Raw genomic sequence first — 16,646 nt, 5'->3', positions numbered from 1 at the left:
TTTTTTTTTTTTTTTTTTTTTTTTTTTTTTGATACAAGTCTTGCTGTGTGTCCAGGGTTGGCCTGGAACTCTTGACCATCCTCTTGCTTCAGCCTCCTGAATACTGGGGTTACAGGCATGTGTGCACCGCCCAGCCTGTCTTCCTCCTCTCCTTATAAGGACCTTCAATCCCATCACGGGGCTCCTCTCTCATGACCTGTCCAATCTTCCAGCTAAGCGAGGCTGCCCTCTGGGCAGTATGGGCTAGGGGGCTTGCAAATGTTCAGCCCGCAGCAGTTACAATGGCAGCTACTGTTTTAGATACCATTCTCCTCCAGAAAAGGACTCTTCACTTGGAAGTTCACCAGCAAGCCTATTGATTAAAAAGAAGAGGGACGCTCCGGACACACCGCCAATCATCAAGGCTTTAAAGGAACTTGATGAAGAAAGAGTATTTAAAAGTTGGGGGACACAGACAGAGAAAGACGATTCTTCGAGTCGTAAGTAATTCTTTGTTTTTTTTAAGATTTATTTATTTTATGTATATGAGCACACTGTAGCTGTGCAGATGGTTGTGAGCCTTCATGTGCTTGCTGGGAATTGAACTCAGGACCTCTGCTTGCTCTGGTCAGCCCTGTTGGCTCTGACCCTTCTTACTCTGGCCCAGAGATTTTATTTATTATATCTAAGTACACTGTAGCGGTCTTCAGACTCACCAGAAGAGGGCGTCAGATCTCATCACAGATGGTTGTGAGCCACCATGTGGTTGCTGGGAATTGAACTCAGGACCTTGGGAAGAGCAATCAGTGCTCTTAACCCCTGAGCCGTCTTTCCAGCCCATGTTTCTTTAATTTTAAGATTGATTTTATTTTATGTCTGTGAGTGTTTTACCTGCATATATAAATGTGCACCATATGCAAACCATGGAAGTATCGGATTTCCTGGACCTGGGGTTGTGAATGTTTGTGAACCTCTGACTGGGCGCTGAGAACAACCCAAGTTCTGTGCTCACTGCAAGTACTCTTATGTGATGAGCCATCTTTCTAGATGCTACCCCCAGTAGTACTTAATTCCTTTTTAATGTTGAAAGAAAGAAAGAGGTACCTGCTCTTTAATTTGTATTATATTCTTTAATATTCGATTTTCCACCAAGCATGGTCCTGCATGCTTTTAATCCCAGCACTTTGGAGGCAGAGGCATGAGTCTGAGGCCAGCCTAGTTTCCATAGTATGTACCATGTCTGTCAGAGCCACGTAGTGAAAACCTGCCTCAAAAAATAAAATACGTTTCTCAAGATAATGAAATGAAATCCTAATTGATGATTCTGCTCCAGCTCCATTTCATAGACAGTTGACCCTTAATAATAATTTATAATTCTTCTAGCATCGCAGGTACCTTTTATATAAAGCAAGCTGCATATCATGTTCTGCTCATTTAAGAGGCCTACAGTGAGATAGCTCAGTGGTTAGCAGCACTTATTTTTTTTTTTTAAAGATTTATTTATTTATTATATGTAAATACACTGTAGCTGTCTTCAGACACTCCAGAAGAGGGAGTCAGATCTTGTTACAGATGGTTATGAGCCACCATGTGGTTGCTGGGATTTGAACTCTGGACCTTTGGAAGAGCAGTCGGGTGCTCTTACCCACTGAGCCATCTCACCAGCCCAGCAGCACTTATTTTTGCTGAGGACCTGAGTTCAGTTCCCAGCACTGACTCAGTAGCCTCCAACCATCTGTAAATTCTAGTTCCAGGGTGTCTGATGCCTCTAGCCCCTGTAGGCACCTGCAGTCATGTGCACACAGCCATGTGCTGACATACACACCGACAGGTAATAACAATAACAATCATAATCATAATAATCATAATGTCTTCATGAGCTGGGTGGCGCAGGCATAGAATCCAGTTCTGTGTGCTGTCTAGGGGGATTGAAATCACACCCTGCCTGGACTACAGAGTTAGTGTGTCTCCTTCTGTATGCCTTACTAGCACATGTTGGAAAATGGTGGCAGTCATTTTAGATTAATAATAGGAGGAGTTAAATGGTCAGCAGGAGGATATGCCTATTTTTCCAGCACTTGGAGGCTGAGGCAACACAATCCAGAGTGTTCAAAAATATAGAAAAACATATTTTTTAAAAAAAAAAAATTTCCTTCTTTTTCGTGATTACTGAACATCTATAGAGAGGAGGAGGAATATCTTTCAAGGTGTGCTCCCCCCCCACATACACACACACTCTCCTCCCTCCATCCCTCTCTCCCCACCCTCCGTCTTTTTCTCTCTGTCCTCCACCCCTCTTCCTGTTTGAGACCAGATCTCACGGAGGCCGGACTAGCCTGGAGCTCACTGTGTTGCTGAGGGTAACCTTGATTTCTGATTTCTTGCCTCCACCTCCCTAGCGCTGTCCCCTCCCCTCGCCGTGCCTGGCTCCTTTGCCCTCTCTACTTCTCTACAAGGCACGAGGCACGCCCTTGGCTCTGTGGCGCAGCATCCCACAGCAGCAGCTCCTAGTAAACACATTAGGAATCGGCTTCCTAGAAATAAACTCTCGGGGAGCACTCACCTTGAATGTCAGTGGTAACAGGAAGCAGTTTATCATCGGAACGCAGGGCACTTGCAAATCATTATTGCAGCCTGGATAGCAGTACTTTGAGCAGAGCGTGCGCTCTGTGGAGGACCTTGTGCCATGATGGTTGTGAAAAGTAGATGGGGAAGCCAGGCAGGTCTGGCTTATTTGTGTGTGTGTCTGTCTGATGCAGAATTCATGAGTCCTCGGCAAACGGAGCCTTCAGTCACTACAGGCCGTTCCCCGGAGAAATGTGCCCAACAGAGACCAAAGAGACAAAGTTCGGCTTCACAAAGGTCGTCGTCTCTCCCACCCTCCAACCGGAAAGCCAACACTCCAAGTAAGAGATGTGTGTGCCTTGGACTGGAGAGAGTGACTTCCCATGTATGCTTAGCATGGACAGGGTCCCTGAGGTCACACAGATACTACAAACATCACCTACGAAACCTCATTATATGCCAGGCCTGTAGTAGAGGTCTGTCATATATGTAGTAGAGCTACCTGGGAGGCTAAGGCTTAAGGCTGAAGGCCTGCCTGAGCTACCAAGTTCAAGGCTAGCAAGCCCTGTCTTAAAAATAAAAAACGTTAAAAGGGCTTGGGATGTAGCTCAGTGGTGGAGCCCTGAGCATGGATGAGGGTCCTTAGTATTGTAAGAAAAAGAAGTTGGTTCAGAAAAGCCAGAGAAGATTGTTTTACATCTCTGCCCAGTACCTGGCGTCTGTAGCTTTTCCTCCCCACGGCTCCCGCTCGCTCTAGAGCTTAAGCATTGCCTTTCCTCCGTGTCCTCAGTGTCTACATTCCCACCCGCTCAGGGAAGTCTACCTTTCCTGTGTTCCAGGAACAATCTCTCCTGCACTGGCGTTTCTGCCTTATTTACACTCGACTTCTAAAATCTTGAAAAACCAGTTTTGAGCCAGAGTGCTGAGCCTATAGTCTGGCCTGCTAACACATCAGCAGGGGCTGCCTCTAGACATTCGAATTATGGGTTGCTTGATTTTTCACTTTGTGTCCTCTTCAATCCTGTCAAGTTTTGCTGTGGAATTTCATTATCTGTAAAATTTGGAATAAGTTCTGCCTGCAATAACACAGAGGAAAAATTGCATATCTTCTTTGCTTTCTTCTTTAGCAAAAAGAGAGATTATGCTGACACCAGTGACCGTGGCTTATAGTCCTAAGCGGTCCCCTAAAGAAAATCTGTCCCCTGGATTTAGTCATCTCCTCAGCAAAAATGAAAGCAGTCCAGTACGGTGAGTTCTGTGAAGCCGTGGGATTGAAAATATATTTTAAATACATTTTATTGATTTTGTGTGTGTGTGTGTGTGTGTGTGTGTGTGTTTCTCTCCTTCCACCATGTGGGTTTGGGGTATTGAACGCAGGCCGTCAGGCTTGGAGGCAGGTGCCTTTACCCACTGAGCCGTCCTCCTGCCCCCAGCGATGGTTTTAAGCCATCAATATGGCTCCAGCTGTTGGGTCAGTGGGGCCCTGTGGCTTTAGGTCCTTGATGTGAGTATCATATGGAAAATCAAGTATTGGAATGGGTGGAAATAGTTTTTAACTATGGAAACTCGCTATTGCTGGACAGTAAGTGTCGCCTCAGCACCTCAGCAGAGTTTAGATGTAGAAGAGGCTCTCTGTGCTCTTGAGGAGGAGTGTGATTTAGGGACATTTTGGTGCCAGATAGTGGGTGTGAGGGTGGCAGGCGCCTGCCTCTAGATGCAGTGTATCCACTCCTGAAGTAGGCCAGCCGTGAGTGAGGAACTGGGAAGGACTTGACCACTGGATTAGACGCAGTGGCCTAAGCAGTGAACCCCATTTCCACCTCCTGAGCAAGCTGGGTGCTGCTGCCTGCACTGCCTGCACTGCCTGCACTGCCTGTTCCAGAAGCTTGCCATGGAGCACAGAGGATGCACAGCCACCAGCGCTTTAAGCTTCTGATGTGGGAATAGAACTTTGTGTCAGGAAAGCCAGGTTCGGTTCCAGCTTTGCCAGTCAATATGACTAGCTTTCTTTTAAGGAAACAGGTGACTATGAGCTTGTAGGGTACCAGCTCAGCTCTCTAGAGAGATAGGAAAACTCACTTCACATTTTTCTCACGAGTCACTTGCTTCATTCACTAGATTTGATATCCTTTTGGATGACTTAGATACCGTTCCTGTGTCCACGTTACAGCAAACCAATCCAAGGAAACAGCTCCAGTTTCTTCTCGATGACTCAGAAGGTATCTTTTTCTAAAAATTGCTAGTCATAGCTGCAGGCATTTGTTTCCCAAAGTTCTGGTGTCTCTGTAAGGCTCTGAAGAAGGTCTCTGCCTGAGCATTCCCTCTGTGCCTGCTGTACGGGTGCTGATTGTCACCACTAGACAGTTCTATACAGCTCCCCTCTTTATACTGTCCCTAAAATAAATCTATAAGCTATATGAAGTCACTTCGTATAACAATGTTGTGTTTCAGGGTTTAGAGCATGTCTCCCAAACATGATAAGTCATTGTTCTTAAACTTTTCTGAAACTGAATTATATTTACATAAAGTTTATTTAAAGTCATTAAGAGAACTTTTAAAAATGATTAAGGCAAGGGTAAACCTTCCAGAGTTCCTGCATGATAAAGCACAGAGTGCATATACTTCAGTTTGGGGTGGTGGTTCACATCTTTTATCTATCCCAGCTCTCGCGGCTGAAGCAGGAGAGTTACTATGACTTCAGGGCCATTTTGGGCTACTCAGTGAGTTCCAGGGTAGCCTGGATATGTGTGAGACCCTGTCTCAAGAAACTGGGAGGGGAAGAAAGAAAAGCTGCTTCTTTCCTTACTAAGGTTTAGGCCACATAGCCGTTCCTTTCAGGACGTGAGGCCGAGCTGAGTATTTAACGAATATTCAGTCGGTTAGAAAAATTACCATGAAGCATAAGACATTTCTTTCTTTCCTGACAGAAAAAAAGTATTCAGAAAAAAGCAGTGATGACCCTGTTAGTCCTAGCTCTTGTCCTGAACACTCACCAAGTGGACTGAGGAAAGTGTCCATGAGACAAGCCTGGGAGAAGAAGAAGTCACTTATCCTGGAGCCGTGTCAGCCGGGATCAGCAACACCACAGGACAGTGGTTTTGAATATACAGCAAAGATTAGGACCCTAGCTGAAACGGAGCGATTTTTTGATGAACTTACAAAAGAAAAAGACCAGGTAAAACAAACAAATATATTTTAAAAGACTTAAAAAAAAGTTGTTTTTCTGAACCTAATGCTTACATCTAAGGAATAGTCAGAAGGGGCTTATTACTAGGCTGGGCTTGCTGGTACATGCTTGTGTCGCGGCTCGCGAGACGCTGGGGCAGAAAGATCACAAGTCACTAGTCAGCCTGGGCTGTATTGTGAGACCCTGTCTCCAAAAGAAACAGCAAACCAAACACACAGGCATAGACCACTGACAGGAAAACAGGAAAACCAAGAATGCTCCAGTCACTGTTCTGCTGCTGTGAGGAGACACCATGACCAAGGCAGCTCTTAGGAAACATTGAATTGGGCTGGCTTCTGGGTTCAGATGTGTAGTCCATTATCATCCTGGTACAGAGCATGGTGGCATACATGCAAGCATGGTGCTGGAATAGCAGCTAAGAGTTCTACATCAAGCCCTGCAGGCAGCAAGGAGAGCTGCTCTGGCCTTGGCATGGGATTTTATTTTCTTTTTTTAAAGATTTATTTATTTTATGTATATGAGTGCTCTATCTGCATGTACACCTGCTGTGTGCCAGAAGAGGGCATCAGATTCCATTATAGATGGTTGTGAGCCCCCATCTATAATGGGCTTTTGAAACCTCAAAGCCCACCCTAGTATTACTTCCTCCTTCAAGGCCACACCTCAATCCCTGATGACTCAGCATTCAGATACGTGAGCCTGTGGGGGCCGTTGTTATTCAGACCACCACAAAGGAGATCATTGTGTCACATCTATCATGGGGAAATCTGCCTTGTGTATATATTACCATGGGATATCAGGCGGCACTAGAAGTCACACTGTTGAGGCAACATAAGTCAAAATGGCAAGAAAATGCTAAGCTGAAATCTTTCCTTTCCTTTCTGTCTCAGAAAGCTCACTGTCAGTAAGTAGAATCCTTTTGTTTTTATCTGAACAATTTCTCTTGTTAACAGATTGAGGCAGCACTAAGCCGAATGCCTTCTCCTGGAGGAAGAACCACTTTACAAACGAGACTCAATCAGGTGAGACAGCTTAGCAGGAGCTGTGTTAGAGGGTGGTTATGAGGCAGTGCTGCGAGAATACAGAATGGCCCACTGTGCTAGTTACTTTTCGAGTGCTGGGATACAACACCACGACCAGTGCAGCTTGCAGAAGAGATCGTTTACTTTGGCTTACGGCTCCAGAGGATTAGAGTCTTGTGAAGGCTAAGTAAAAGCTAGGTGGCTGAAACAGTAGCTGAGAGCTTACATCTTGACACCAAACAGGAAGCAGAGAGCACAGTGGGGAAAGCAGGAAGCTTTCACAGTTTTGTGTCCCTGCCTCCAACAAGGCCATGCCCCATCTAAGCCACGCCTCCTAATCCTTTCCAAACAGTTCCACCAACTGGAGACCAAGTATTCAGAAGTATGAGCCTATGGGAGCCACCTCATTCATACCACCACAGCTACTAATGCAGCAATCAAAGCTGCTACCCTCTGTAGTTAGTATTTGATAGTTATAGTTATTCCATAGCTACATTTGCTGTCATGAATAAAATTAATTTTTGTCTTTAGATGTAAAAAAATGGCGTTTATTCACGGTAGCAAATAGCATACCTTTTGTTGTTTATTTGGTAAGGCTCTCGTCACAAAACCCAGGGCCTTGGGCATGCTAGGGAGTTCCCCTCAGCCCACCAGAAACCTATGGCAGATTTTACATTGAAGAGTAGGGACTGCCTCCGTGTCTGATGTGATGGCTTTTCTTCCTCCACTGCCATCTGTCAATGACTTCTGACTCTCTCCATCTAGCAAGCCCTGAAAACAGTTGCGCCTCACAACCGGAGTGAGCGCTGTGATTGGAAAGACAGCTAGAGAGATGTGACTCCATCCTCAGGAGCAGAGGGTCAGTTTATGACGTGATGAGTTTGCCTGTGTGTTTATATGTACACTGTATCAGTGCCTGGTGTCTGTGGATCAGTTCAATTCCCAGCACCCACATGGCAATGCTCTTAACCCTGAGCCATCTCTCTAGCTAATGGAATTGTTTTTGAGGAATTGTTTAGAAGTTCTGGCAGGGGAAACTCAGCTACTCATATAGCCTTGAGAGAAGACTGGTCCTACTCTAGGGAAGGTTGTCCTCTTGACTAAATGTACAGCTTTGGAAGGACTGCACATAAAGCAGTGGGGGAGGAAGGGGACACACACTTAACCAGAGCATCCCTATATCCATGAAATTTAATTTTTAAAATTGATTTTATTGTTAAATATTTGTATGTGTATGATGTCAGGGGGCATTCATGTCCCACGACACATATGTAGATGTCAAGTTTGTGGAGTTGGTTCTCTCTTCCCACCTTTTCTTGGATCCCAAGGATCAAACCCAGGCTGTGAGGGTTGCTGGCGAGCCATCTGACCTGCCGAGCCCTCCCAGCGTCATTTCAGTGAATAACTCACAATGGGAAACTTATGGTACCTCACAAGGAAGGGGGAGGGGAAATGTGGTGATGCTTCAATTGTAACTCATTAGGAAATCCTTAGTGTGTTTTCCATAATGAACATCAGTGTTCTGTTCTCCCAAGACGTCCGAGTGGGCGTAAGATTCTCTTCATGGGTGTCATGTCACTAAGAAAGTAAGTGGCAGCGAGAAAGGGACTGAGGATGTGTGTAAGGGAAGGATAGAGCTGGGCCCGGGAGGGGTGTCCAGCCTAAGGGGAGCAGTGCTGGGGTAGTTCCTCGGGTAGCACAGGACGCCTTTCTCCAGCACCACTGACAGTCACTCAGCCTGCTCTCAAGAACCACACTGAAGCAGAGATGGCCGATCCGCTTAGCATAGGCCGTCCCTACACTCTGCAGGCAGAGGCAGGAGGATCCTAATTTGGAAGCCAGCCTAGGCTCTAAGACCCTGTCTCAAAAAATAAGGTGGGTTGGAGATATAGCAGGTTAGTATTTGTCTACCATGTAAATCCTATCCCAAGCAAAACACACACACACACACACACACACACACACACACATAAAACTGGATATGGTGGTACACACATGTGGTCCACTGCTTGAGAGGTGGAGGCAGGGTTCAAAATTCAAGATTATCATCAACCATGTATTGAATTCAAGGTCAGCATGGACTACTTCAGACTTGTCTTTATTGTTGTTGTTATTATTAATTATATATTTTTAATTAATTAATTTTGGTTTTTCTAGACTGGGTTTGTGTGGCCCAAGCTGTCCTAGAGCTCACTCTGTAAACAGGCTGGCCTTGAACTCACAGAGATCTCTGTTCTTCTGCCCCCAGAGTGTTAGGACTAAAGGTGTGTGACACCACGCCTAGCTTCACTAGTTCTAAACACGATTTCATGTGTATGGTGTTTTTCCTGCATGGATGTCTGTGCTCTACATGTGTGCCTGGTGCTCAAGAAGGCCAGAAGAGGGCAGATACCCCTGGAACTGGAGTCACAGCCTGTCGTGAGCCAACACATGGGTGCTGGGAATCAAACCTGGGTCCTCTGCAAAAGCAGGAAGTCCTCTTGTCAGCTGAGCCATCTCTCCATCCCCTACAGAGGCTTCTGTTAATGAAAAGAGAGAAATATAAGATAACCCACTAGTACAATTTTTTTAAGGTCTTTGTTTCCCTCCCTGATTACATCAGTAGGTTGTTTCTTTGAGCTATGGTCCTGTGCTGGTTTTGAACTCCTCGGCTTCCTGCCTCCACCTCTCTGGCTCTGGGATTATGAGCACATCCAGTTTATCAGGTGCTTTCTTTCGTTTTTGAAAGCAACTCATAGAATGTAGACAATACAAGTACAAATCACCGCGGGCTTTGTGGAAGGCAGAGATCTGCCTTCCTTTGAACCAAAATGCTCTCTTCCTTGTCTGCCAGTGATCGCAGAGGCAGTATTTATAGATACTGCAAAGAGATATGTTGAAGAAATGTACTGCAGCCGTATTTATAGTGTCCAAAATTAGAAGCAACCTAAACGTCTACGGAAAGATTCCTGGTGAAATGTGTTACTTGCAAAGGAGTATCGTACATTAATTTAGGAGGATGTTGTCAGAAGGCACGCCCTAACACGCCGAGGCAGTTCACAGGGAATAGCCTTTGAAGCCTTCTGTACTTGGCTTTCCCCTTCTAAAAAGGATGTGCATAAATGCAAGAGAAGCAGGGAAGAAGAGGATGGTCCTTCCCTTTGTCACCTGTCTTAGTGTGGACATGCAGTCATCTTATTAAGATTGTTAAACATAACAAGCGTTCAGGATACCATTTGAGTCTATATGGAATATATTATCTAGGATGGGAAATATATATTCCAGGTATTGCTAGCTGCATTTCTTCTTCATTAGTTAATTGTTAAATCCTTTTTCCTGAAGTCTCCAGCAACATTTTAAAGGGAGAAGTTGTTGTCAGGTTATGTGGAATGTGTGTCCGTGGCTACATCTGCATCCAGAATGCACACTTCTCTGATGACCAGTGGAGAGCACCTTTAGGCTCTGCACATACAGTCTCAGGTCGTCACCCCTCTCATGGCTGCTCTGTCGTGAAGAATTTCCATATGGCCAAGAGTGCCCTGCAGACGGAGCATTCTTTTTTTGTTTTGTTTTGGTTTGGTTTTGGTTTTGTTTGTTTTTCGAGACAGGGTTTCTCTGCATAGCCCTGGCTGTCCTGGAACTCACAGGCCTTGAACTCAGGAATCTGCCTGTCTCTGCCTCCCAAGTGCTGGGATTAAAGGCGTGCGCCACCATGCCCGGCTCCCGCCATTTTTTCCACGTGTGCACTTGCTCTCGTGCTGCATGCTGAAGGTCTGTAGCTGGTGCTTGTTGACTGTAGACCAAGCGCATTTGAGGAGGATTCTCATTTCCTTTCCCGTTGCCTTTACCTAGGAAGCCTTGGAAGATCGTTTGGAAAAGATCAATCGTGAGCTGGGCTCAGTTCGGATGACCCTCAAGAAGTTTCATGTTTTGCGCAGCTCTGCAAATCTTTGAGACTGGTAGCCATTAAACTTGAGACATTTTTTGTTTGCACTAATGTAACAATTATGCACTCGGAAAAGGCCCGCTCTTTTCTACTGTTTATAAGCCTTCAGACAGTAGTTTTACAATCATGCTATTCTTACACCTGCTATTTTATACTTAAAAATGGCCACATATTTTCAAGATATTTTTGTTATGCTCAGGAACCTCTTGTATATTTTACTATTTAAAAAGCATTATTTTTAAATAGCACATGTCTCCAATTTCTATCAACAAGAAGGAAATGTAACTGGGGAGGCAGCTTGTTTGTAAAGAAATAGTGTTATCCTTTTACAACGAACTTTGCACACTGGGTTTATAAACTTGTTCTACACTGTAAATAGAATTCATTTTTAAAATAAATTCTTAGCAGCTTCCATAAGGATAGACTGATATGCTAGATATTTAAAACATTATAGTATAGTTTGCATTTAGGTTCTGTAGAAGTTTTTAAGAAATGATAACACAATTCCTATGTGAAACACATGCCTTGAATAGTAGAATAATTGGGCCGGCAAGAAGGCTCAGCAGGTAAAAGCGCTTGCCGCCAAGCCTGAAGACCCGTTTAAAGTCCAGGACCCACGTGTTAGAAAGAGAGAAACAGCTCCCACAGGCTGTCCTCTGACCTCTGCACACACCGTGGCGCGTTCACATCCCTTCCCACCCCAGTAAGTCAATGGTTTAAAAAAAAAGTAGTCCTTGAGTGCCGGAGAGTTTAAAACTGCATAGATATAACTTATTTCTCTACAATAATTTTGTTTGTGAGGAAAGAAAACGATTAGAGCTGGAAGCAGCAGGCGGAGAGCTGGGTTTCCTGCCCGAGCGTCGTTCATGCTTTACATTGTGGCCTACCTTGGACTGTTCCCAGGGTGGCTCCAGTTTCCATTAAGCATAAAGCTTTAGCTCCCAAAGTTATCATCGGAACAATTTCACCCTCTTAACCTCCACCCTTGCCAAAGAGAAAAGCACTTCCACAGTAGCGCTGTAAGAACCATTGGTCTGCGCTCAGAGCACTCGACCCTGCTTGATAATGGACAGAGGATGTGTGTTCCCCAGGGCCCTGCAGCAGACTGTAGCTCGTCACCTGGGTGGCATTCCCTAACTCTCTGTAAGAGCGCTGTGTGGGCAGGAGAAGCAGTTCCCAACTAGGAGCAGCAAGTATCCTGTCTGTGTTGGGACCGTTGGTGATGTCTGGGCTGCTCACCCACTCCCTTTCTGGTGGCCAGTGCGAACCCAGCACCCACGTATTTGTGCTCTGAGTCTGCAGACACTCGTCTGAGCTCTCGCCATTGGTTGCCAGGGCCAGGGCTCAGGCTTTTGAGTTTGGTTTGCCCCTGGGTTCTTTCTCCACAATGAGAAACTACTGAGAACGACCCAAGGCATCCAGGCAGCTCCATTTCAGTGTATGAGTCTCAGCAGGTTCAGGTGGTCTCCGAGCGTTTTCTCGCCAAAGCTTCACCTATGCCCTGTTCAACTTGGGGCTCTCAGGCATGAGGGGACCCTTGGGATAGTCCCTAATCTTTGAGCTCCTCTTCAGTAACCAGTGAAGAGTTACTTAATCAGGATTTCCTATCATTAGAAGCAAGTGCCTTTATTCTTGATTTTTTTTTCAGCCTTTTAAAAATTATGTTACAGTTTAAAAAAAAAAAAAAGATTCATTTTAAGCAAGCTCTTGTATAGTTGTGATGAGTGCTTATAAAGGGATAGTCTATTTTTTAATATGTCCCTCCATGTGACATGCAGAACTGAGGGGCTGAGAGTACTGCCCACGTGGTGGTAGAGTGGTGGCCGCGTGTGTGAGGGCACGTGTGCTGGCACCAACAAACATGACTGCCCGAACAAGCTAACAGTGCTCTCGTGTGTCTCATCGTTCCCTCCTCTCATTGTATATAGTCAATTGTATCCTGAAGAAGAAGAAGAAGAAATTGCCACTAGCTTTATCTTGCCAAGGAGTTATCTTCTTGGGTGCCTATAATTGGCTGATTCCAAAAAAGGTATTAAGCGCCATGAAAACATCTTCTGCGCTTCTCAGAAAGCATATGCTTTGGTTTTTGAAGTGTGTAATAGATGTAAACTATCAATTACTTATTTGAAAAAGAAATTTCATTCTTCTCTTCCTCACAGCTATAAAGAAAGACACCAAGGGGCGTGCTTGCAGCTGCCTCTGCCCTGAGTAATGCGTATCTCATGAACACTCAGCTAAAAAGCGGCTCAGCCTAAAAGCGGGCAGGGTAGCAGTCTTAAAGAGCATCTGTTACCCAAGAGAGGCAAACTGTTTTCTGTGCTGGGATGGATTAAAAAACAACAACAATCCCAGTGAGCCTGCAGCTTCTGGGAAGTGCCTTTTACCGTGTACATAGAAAGTAACCTCTCCAGCTGCGGAGCTGTGTCTCTCTCTTCTCCCAAAGCCCGTCTGCGGGAGCTCTGAGGGGTGGCTCCAGGAGAAGCATTATCTGGAACTAACGCCCTGCTGGTGGAGGCCGAGAAGGGAGGTTTGGGGCCGGCCACACCCTGGCCCAGGCCCGCTTTCCTTAGTGTAGAGACCAAAGGAGAGGAGAATCCTTTCAGTGCAGATCGGCCAGTGTGAAGTGAGTGTGCACCGAACCACGGTTCAGATGAACCAGTTCCTGCCATGTTGAATTAGTGATTTCTTTTTTTAGAAATGGTTTATTTATGTTTATGTGCATTGGTGTTTTGCCTGCTTGTATTATCTGTGTGAGGGTGTCAGATCCCTTGGAACTGGAGTTACAGGCCGGTGTGAGCTGCCATGTGAGTGCTGGGAATTGAACCCAGGCCCTCTGGAAGAGCAATCAGAGCCAGGTGTGGTGGCATGTGCCTTTAATCCCAGCACTTGGGAGGCAGAGGCAGGCGGATTTCTGAGTTCGAGGCCAGCCTGGTCTACAGAGTGAGTTCCAGGACAGCCAGGGCTGTACAGAGAAACCCTGTCTCGAAAAAAAAAAAAAAAAAAAAAAAAAAGAGCAGTCGGTGTTCTCAACCACTAAACCATCTTTCTGGCCCCATGTTTTTTTTTTGTTTTTTTGGGTTCTTTTTGAGGCATACTAGACAAGCCCGCCACTGAGCTATGCTCCTGGCCCAGTGATTTCTTTTTAAAGTTGATGATTTTGTACAGTCACTACATCGGGTTATCATTTGTGTTAGGTGGTCTATGTTGTCTTTGCTCTTTGATAAGATCAAGGGTTTTCTTGGATTTTAAATGAATTTTCTTGGTATTTATTTATTAGGTGACTGAAAATTACAGAAAGTTAACCCATCAAATGTAAATTCAGAAAGCATTTTGATTTTAATGGATGAATGGGATTTACTGAGTATAAATATTGACTTCTTTCCACTATAGTTTAATGTTGGCTTAACTAAAGTAACTTTTCCTTCAAAAGTTCCATGATTAGACCTCTAAAAGCCGTTGACCACCTGCAAGAGGGGCCTGCCACTGAGTGCTAGACATAAATATGGACTTAAAACCTGACTAGTGTTACCCTTTTAGCCTAGGAAAGCCAGGTGCTTTGCCAAATGCTGCTTGTCTTTTGAACCCTGCACCCATATATGTAGTAAACCCAAATTCTCATCATAAGTTTCACATATCCCAAGAAAAGTTTTCACTAATTTTAAATGCACAACTTTGTGCTGCAAGTCTTTAAGAACCTTTAAAACAGTAAGGGGCCCTTGGAAGTGACATTCATCAGTGGGTCATGCACACGTTTGTGTGTTGCCAGTCTGATTAAAGCCCTGGTAGTGCACAGATTTTGCCAGAAATTATTTCTTGCCAAGAGCAATATGGACGTTTCAGACCGTGTTAAGTTAGTCAGTGCTCTTAGCACCTCACTAGAAGCTTTTTTCCCCCTCCACCTGGTTTTTGCCCTTTGTTTCAGAAGAGACCTCAGCTACGTGAGGAATCAAGCCATAGCTTGGCATCTGCTGATCATTACCTGCCACGCCCTCACTATGAATTCACAGATTTCAAAGATAATCCTGTCTTACTTACATTGTACACTTGAACTGTGACAGTGACCCACAATGTGAAAAATCAGTTACTGCTTCCTACAGCGCTGCTGCTGGTCAGACAAGTGCTTGTTGTGGTTTTGTTTTGTTTTTGTTTTTTTTTTTTTAATCTGGTCAGATACTGGAGTAATGAAGTTGTGAGCTCCACGAGAGCAGGGACCATATTATAGCACCTTCCATCTTGCATTTAGGCACTCAATAAATATTTGTGGATATGAGCTTTCCTGGTATCTGTGAGTTTATTCATACTGTCTGTGAGAGCTGGATTTTAATGATGGTCTTCAAGTCCTGGGAGCTGCATGGTTTGGTTAATAGTCTTGAGAATATTAAAATTAATACAGGAAATACATTCCAGGCAGCCAGTGGCATAGAGCCTCAGCCTAGAGGTGTGTGTGCCCGCGCGCGTGTGTGCGTGTCTATAACAGTGTTTCTAAATGCACCTTAGGGCACCTTTTGGTGACTTCACAGTAGGAGTATTTAGCTAACATCTTCCCTTGTCTGGGTGTGGACATCGAGTTCTGTAAAACTGCCTCTCCAAGCCCTTGCTGTCTCCACTGTGCCGGAGGAGAGGAACACCTGGTGTGGTCCTCTGCTCCCTGGCTTTGTCTGGATACTGTCTTGGGGGCAGTGTCCAGTGACAAACAGCTGGCTTGTCTCTCTTTCCATATGGGTAATCATCACTAGGTGTTAGTTTTTTTATTTTGTTTTTTTTGTTTTTGTTTTTTGCTCTTTTTAGTTCCACGACTTCCAGGCTAACAAACAGAACTGTCATTGTGCAACCCACCAAACCAAACCAAACCAACCAACCAAACAAAAAACCTTGACTTTTTCTTTTGAGTCTCACCAAGGACCCTCTTGGTCTTTTAATGTGACAATCGGAGAGTCCTCTGGGAGAGGAGCGAGGGGATGAAGCTTGCTCTGGACCTGATCCTGCTGTCTGGGAGGTGGGGACCTGAGCTGCACACCCTGTCGGGTGGCCACCACTCCCTCTGCTGATGGCCAGCAGGCGGTTTTTTTTTTTTTTTTTACTTTTTCCCGCCGGGAGTCTCGTGCAAAGGACTCGACGGCAGAAGGCAAAGACCTCGGGTTTCCACCAGGACCCAACGCGGGGCCTGCCCGCCCCCAGTCTTCCCAGCGCCCGGTGGCTGAAAGCCACTCCTTGTCCCTTAAGAGTGTCGTCCGTCTCCTGAGGAGTTTAATCCAAAAACAAAAAAACAAAAACAAAACCCCGAAGCCGCCGCCGCCAGCTTCCCCGGGTCCCTCCCCGAGCGCGGTCGCCCCTCGCCCTCCTCCCGCGCGCGGGCTCGGCGGTGCGGGGTCAGAGTCGGAGCGGCTCTTCCGGCGCAGGCGGCGGCGGCGGCGGCGGCCCGGCTCCTCCGCGACGCGCCCCCGCCGCTCCCCCGCGCGGCCTGAGGAGGCGCCGCCCGCCGCCGCCGCCACTGAGGGAATGCGAGCCGGGTCGGCGCGCGCGGGAGGCAGCGGCCGCTGAGGCGCGTGGGGGGCACGGCGGCGGCGCCGCGGGCTCAGAGCGCTCCAGCCGGCCCGGGCCCGGCCCTCGTCCTCCCGTCAAGCCGGCGCTCACCGAAGGCCACCGCGGCCACCGCGGCCGGCGGCCCGAGTCGCGCGCCAGCACGTGCGCCGCCGCCACCGCCACTACCGCCGCCACCGTCGCCGCCGCCGCCGCCGGCCCGGAGCATGCCCGCCGCCGTCCGGACGCTCGCGCGGGGCCAGCTGGCGGCGGGGGCGCACGGGGCCACCGGGTGCAGCCGGCCCGGCCGGGGCCGTGGAGCCCGCGCTGCCCGGGACGCGGCGTGAGGCGGCAGCCGAGGAGCCCGGAGCGCGGCCGGCCGAGCGGGTGAGTGAGCGAGCGAGCGAGCGAGCGAGCGGGAGGACGGACGGACCGGCGGGAGGACCGG

General features: G+C 46.8%; 2 protein-coding genes across 7 annotated transcripts in view; both read left to right on the top strand.

Moving 5' to 3' along the window:
- Mphosph9 (M-phase phosphoprotein 9) overlaps positions 1–13,406 on the top strand; it is a 71,929-nt gene extending 58,523 nt beyond the window's left edge. For all 3 annotated transcript variants that reach the window (XM_021186757.2, XM_021186755.2, XM_029533849.1), the window contains 7 exons: positions 301–479; positions 2,739–2,885; positions 3,672–3,792; positions 4,663–4,763; positions 5,472–5,719; positions 6,685–6,753; positions 10,585–13,406. In XM_021186757.2, coding sequence (XP_021042416.1) covers positions 301–479; positions 2,739–2,885; positions 3,672–3,792; positions 4,663–4,763; positions 5,472–5,719; positions 6,685–6,753; positions 10,585–10,686 — 967 coding nt within the window. In that variant the 3' untranslated portion in view covers positions 10,687–13,406. The remainder of the gene's footprint in view (positions 1–300; positions 480–2,738; positions 2,886–3,671; positions 3,793–4,662; positions 4,764–5,471; positions 5,720–6,684; positions 6,754–10,584) is intronic.
- Positions 13,407–16,475: 3,069 nt separating this feature from the next.
- Positions 16,476–16,646, top strand: part of Pitpnm2 (phosphatidylinositol transfer protein membrane associated 2) — a 131,826-nt gene continuing 131,655 nt past the window's right edge. For all 4 annotated transcript variants that reach the window (XM_029533691.1, XM_029533689.1, XM_029533690.1 and 1 more), the window contains exon 1: positions 16,476–16,585. The gene's annotated coding sequence lies outside the window, so the exon portion shown is untranslated. The remainder of the gene's footprint in view (positions 16,586–16,646) is intronic.

This window comes from Mus pahari, chromosome 23 (assembly GCF_900095145.1).
Source record: "Mus pahari chromosome 23, PAHARI_EIJ_v1.1, whole genome shotgun sequence".
Taxonomy (NCBI): Eukaryota; Metazoa; Chordata; class Mammalia; order Rodentia; family Muridae; genus Mus; species Mus pahari.
Note: the sequence above shows the minus strand (reverse complement) of the source record. Positions and strands in the feature narration are given on the sequence as shown.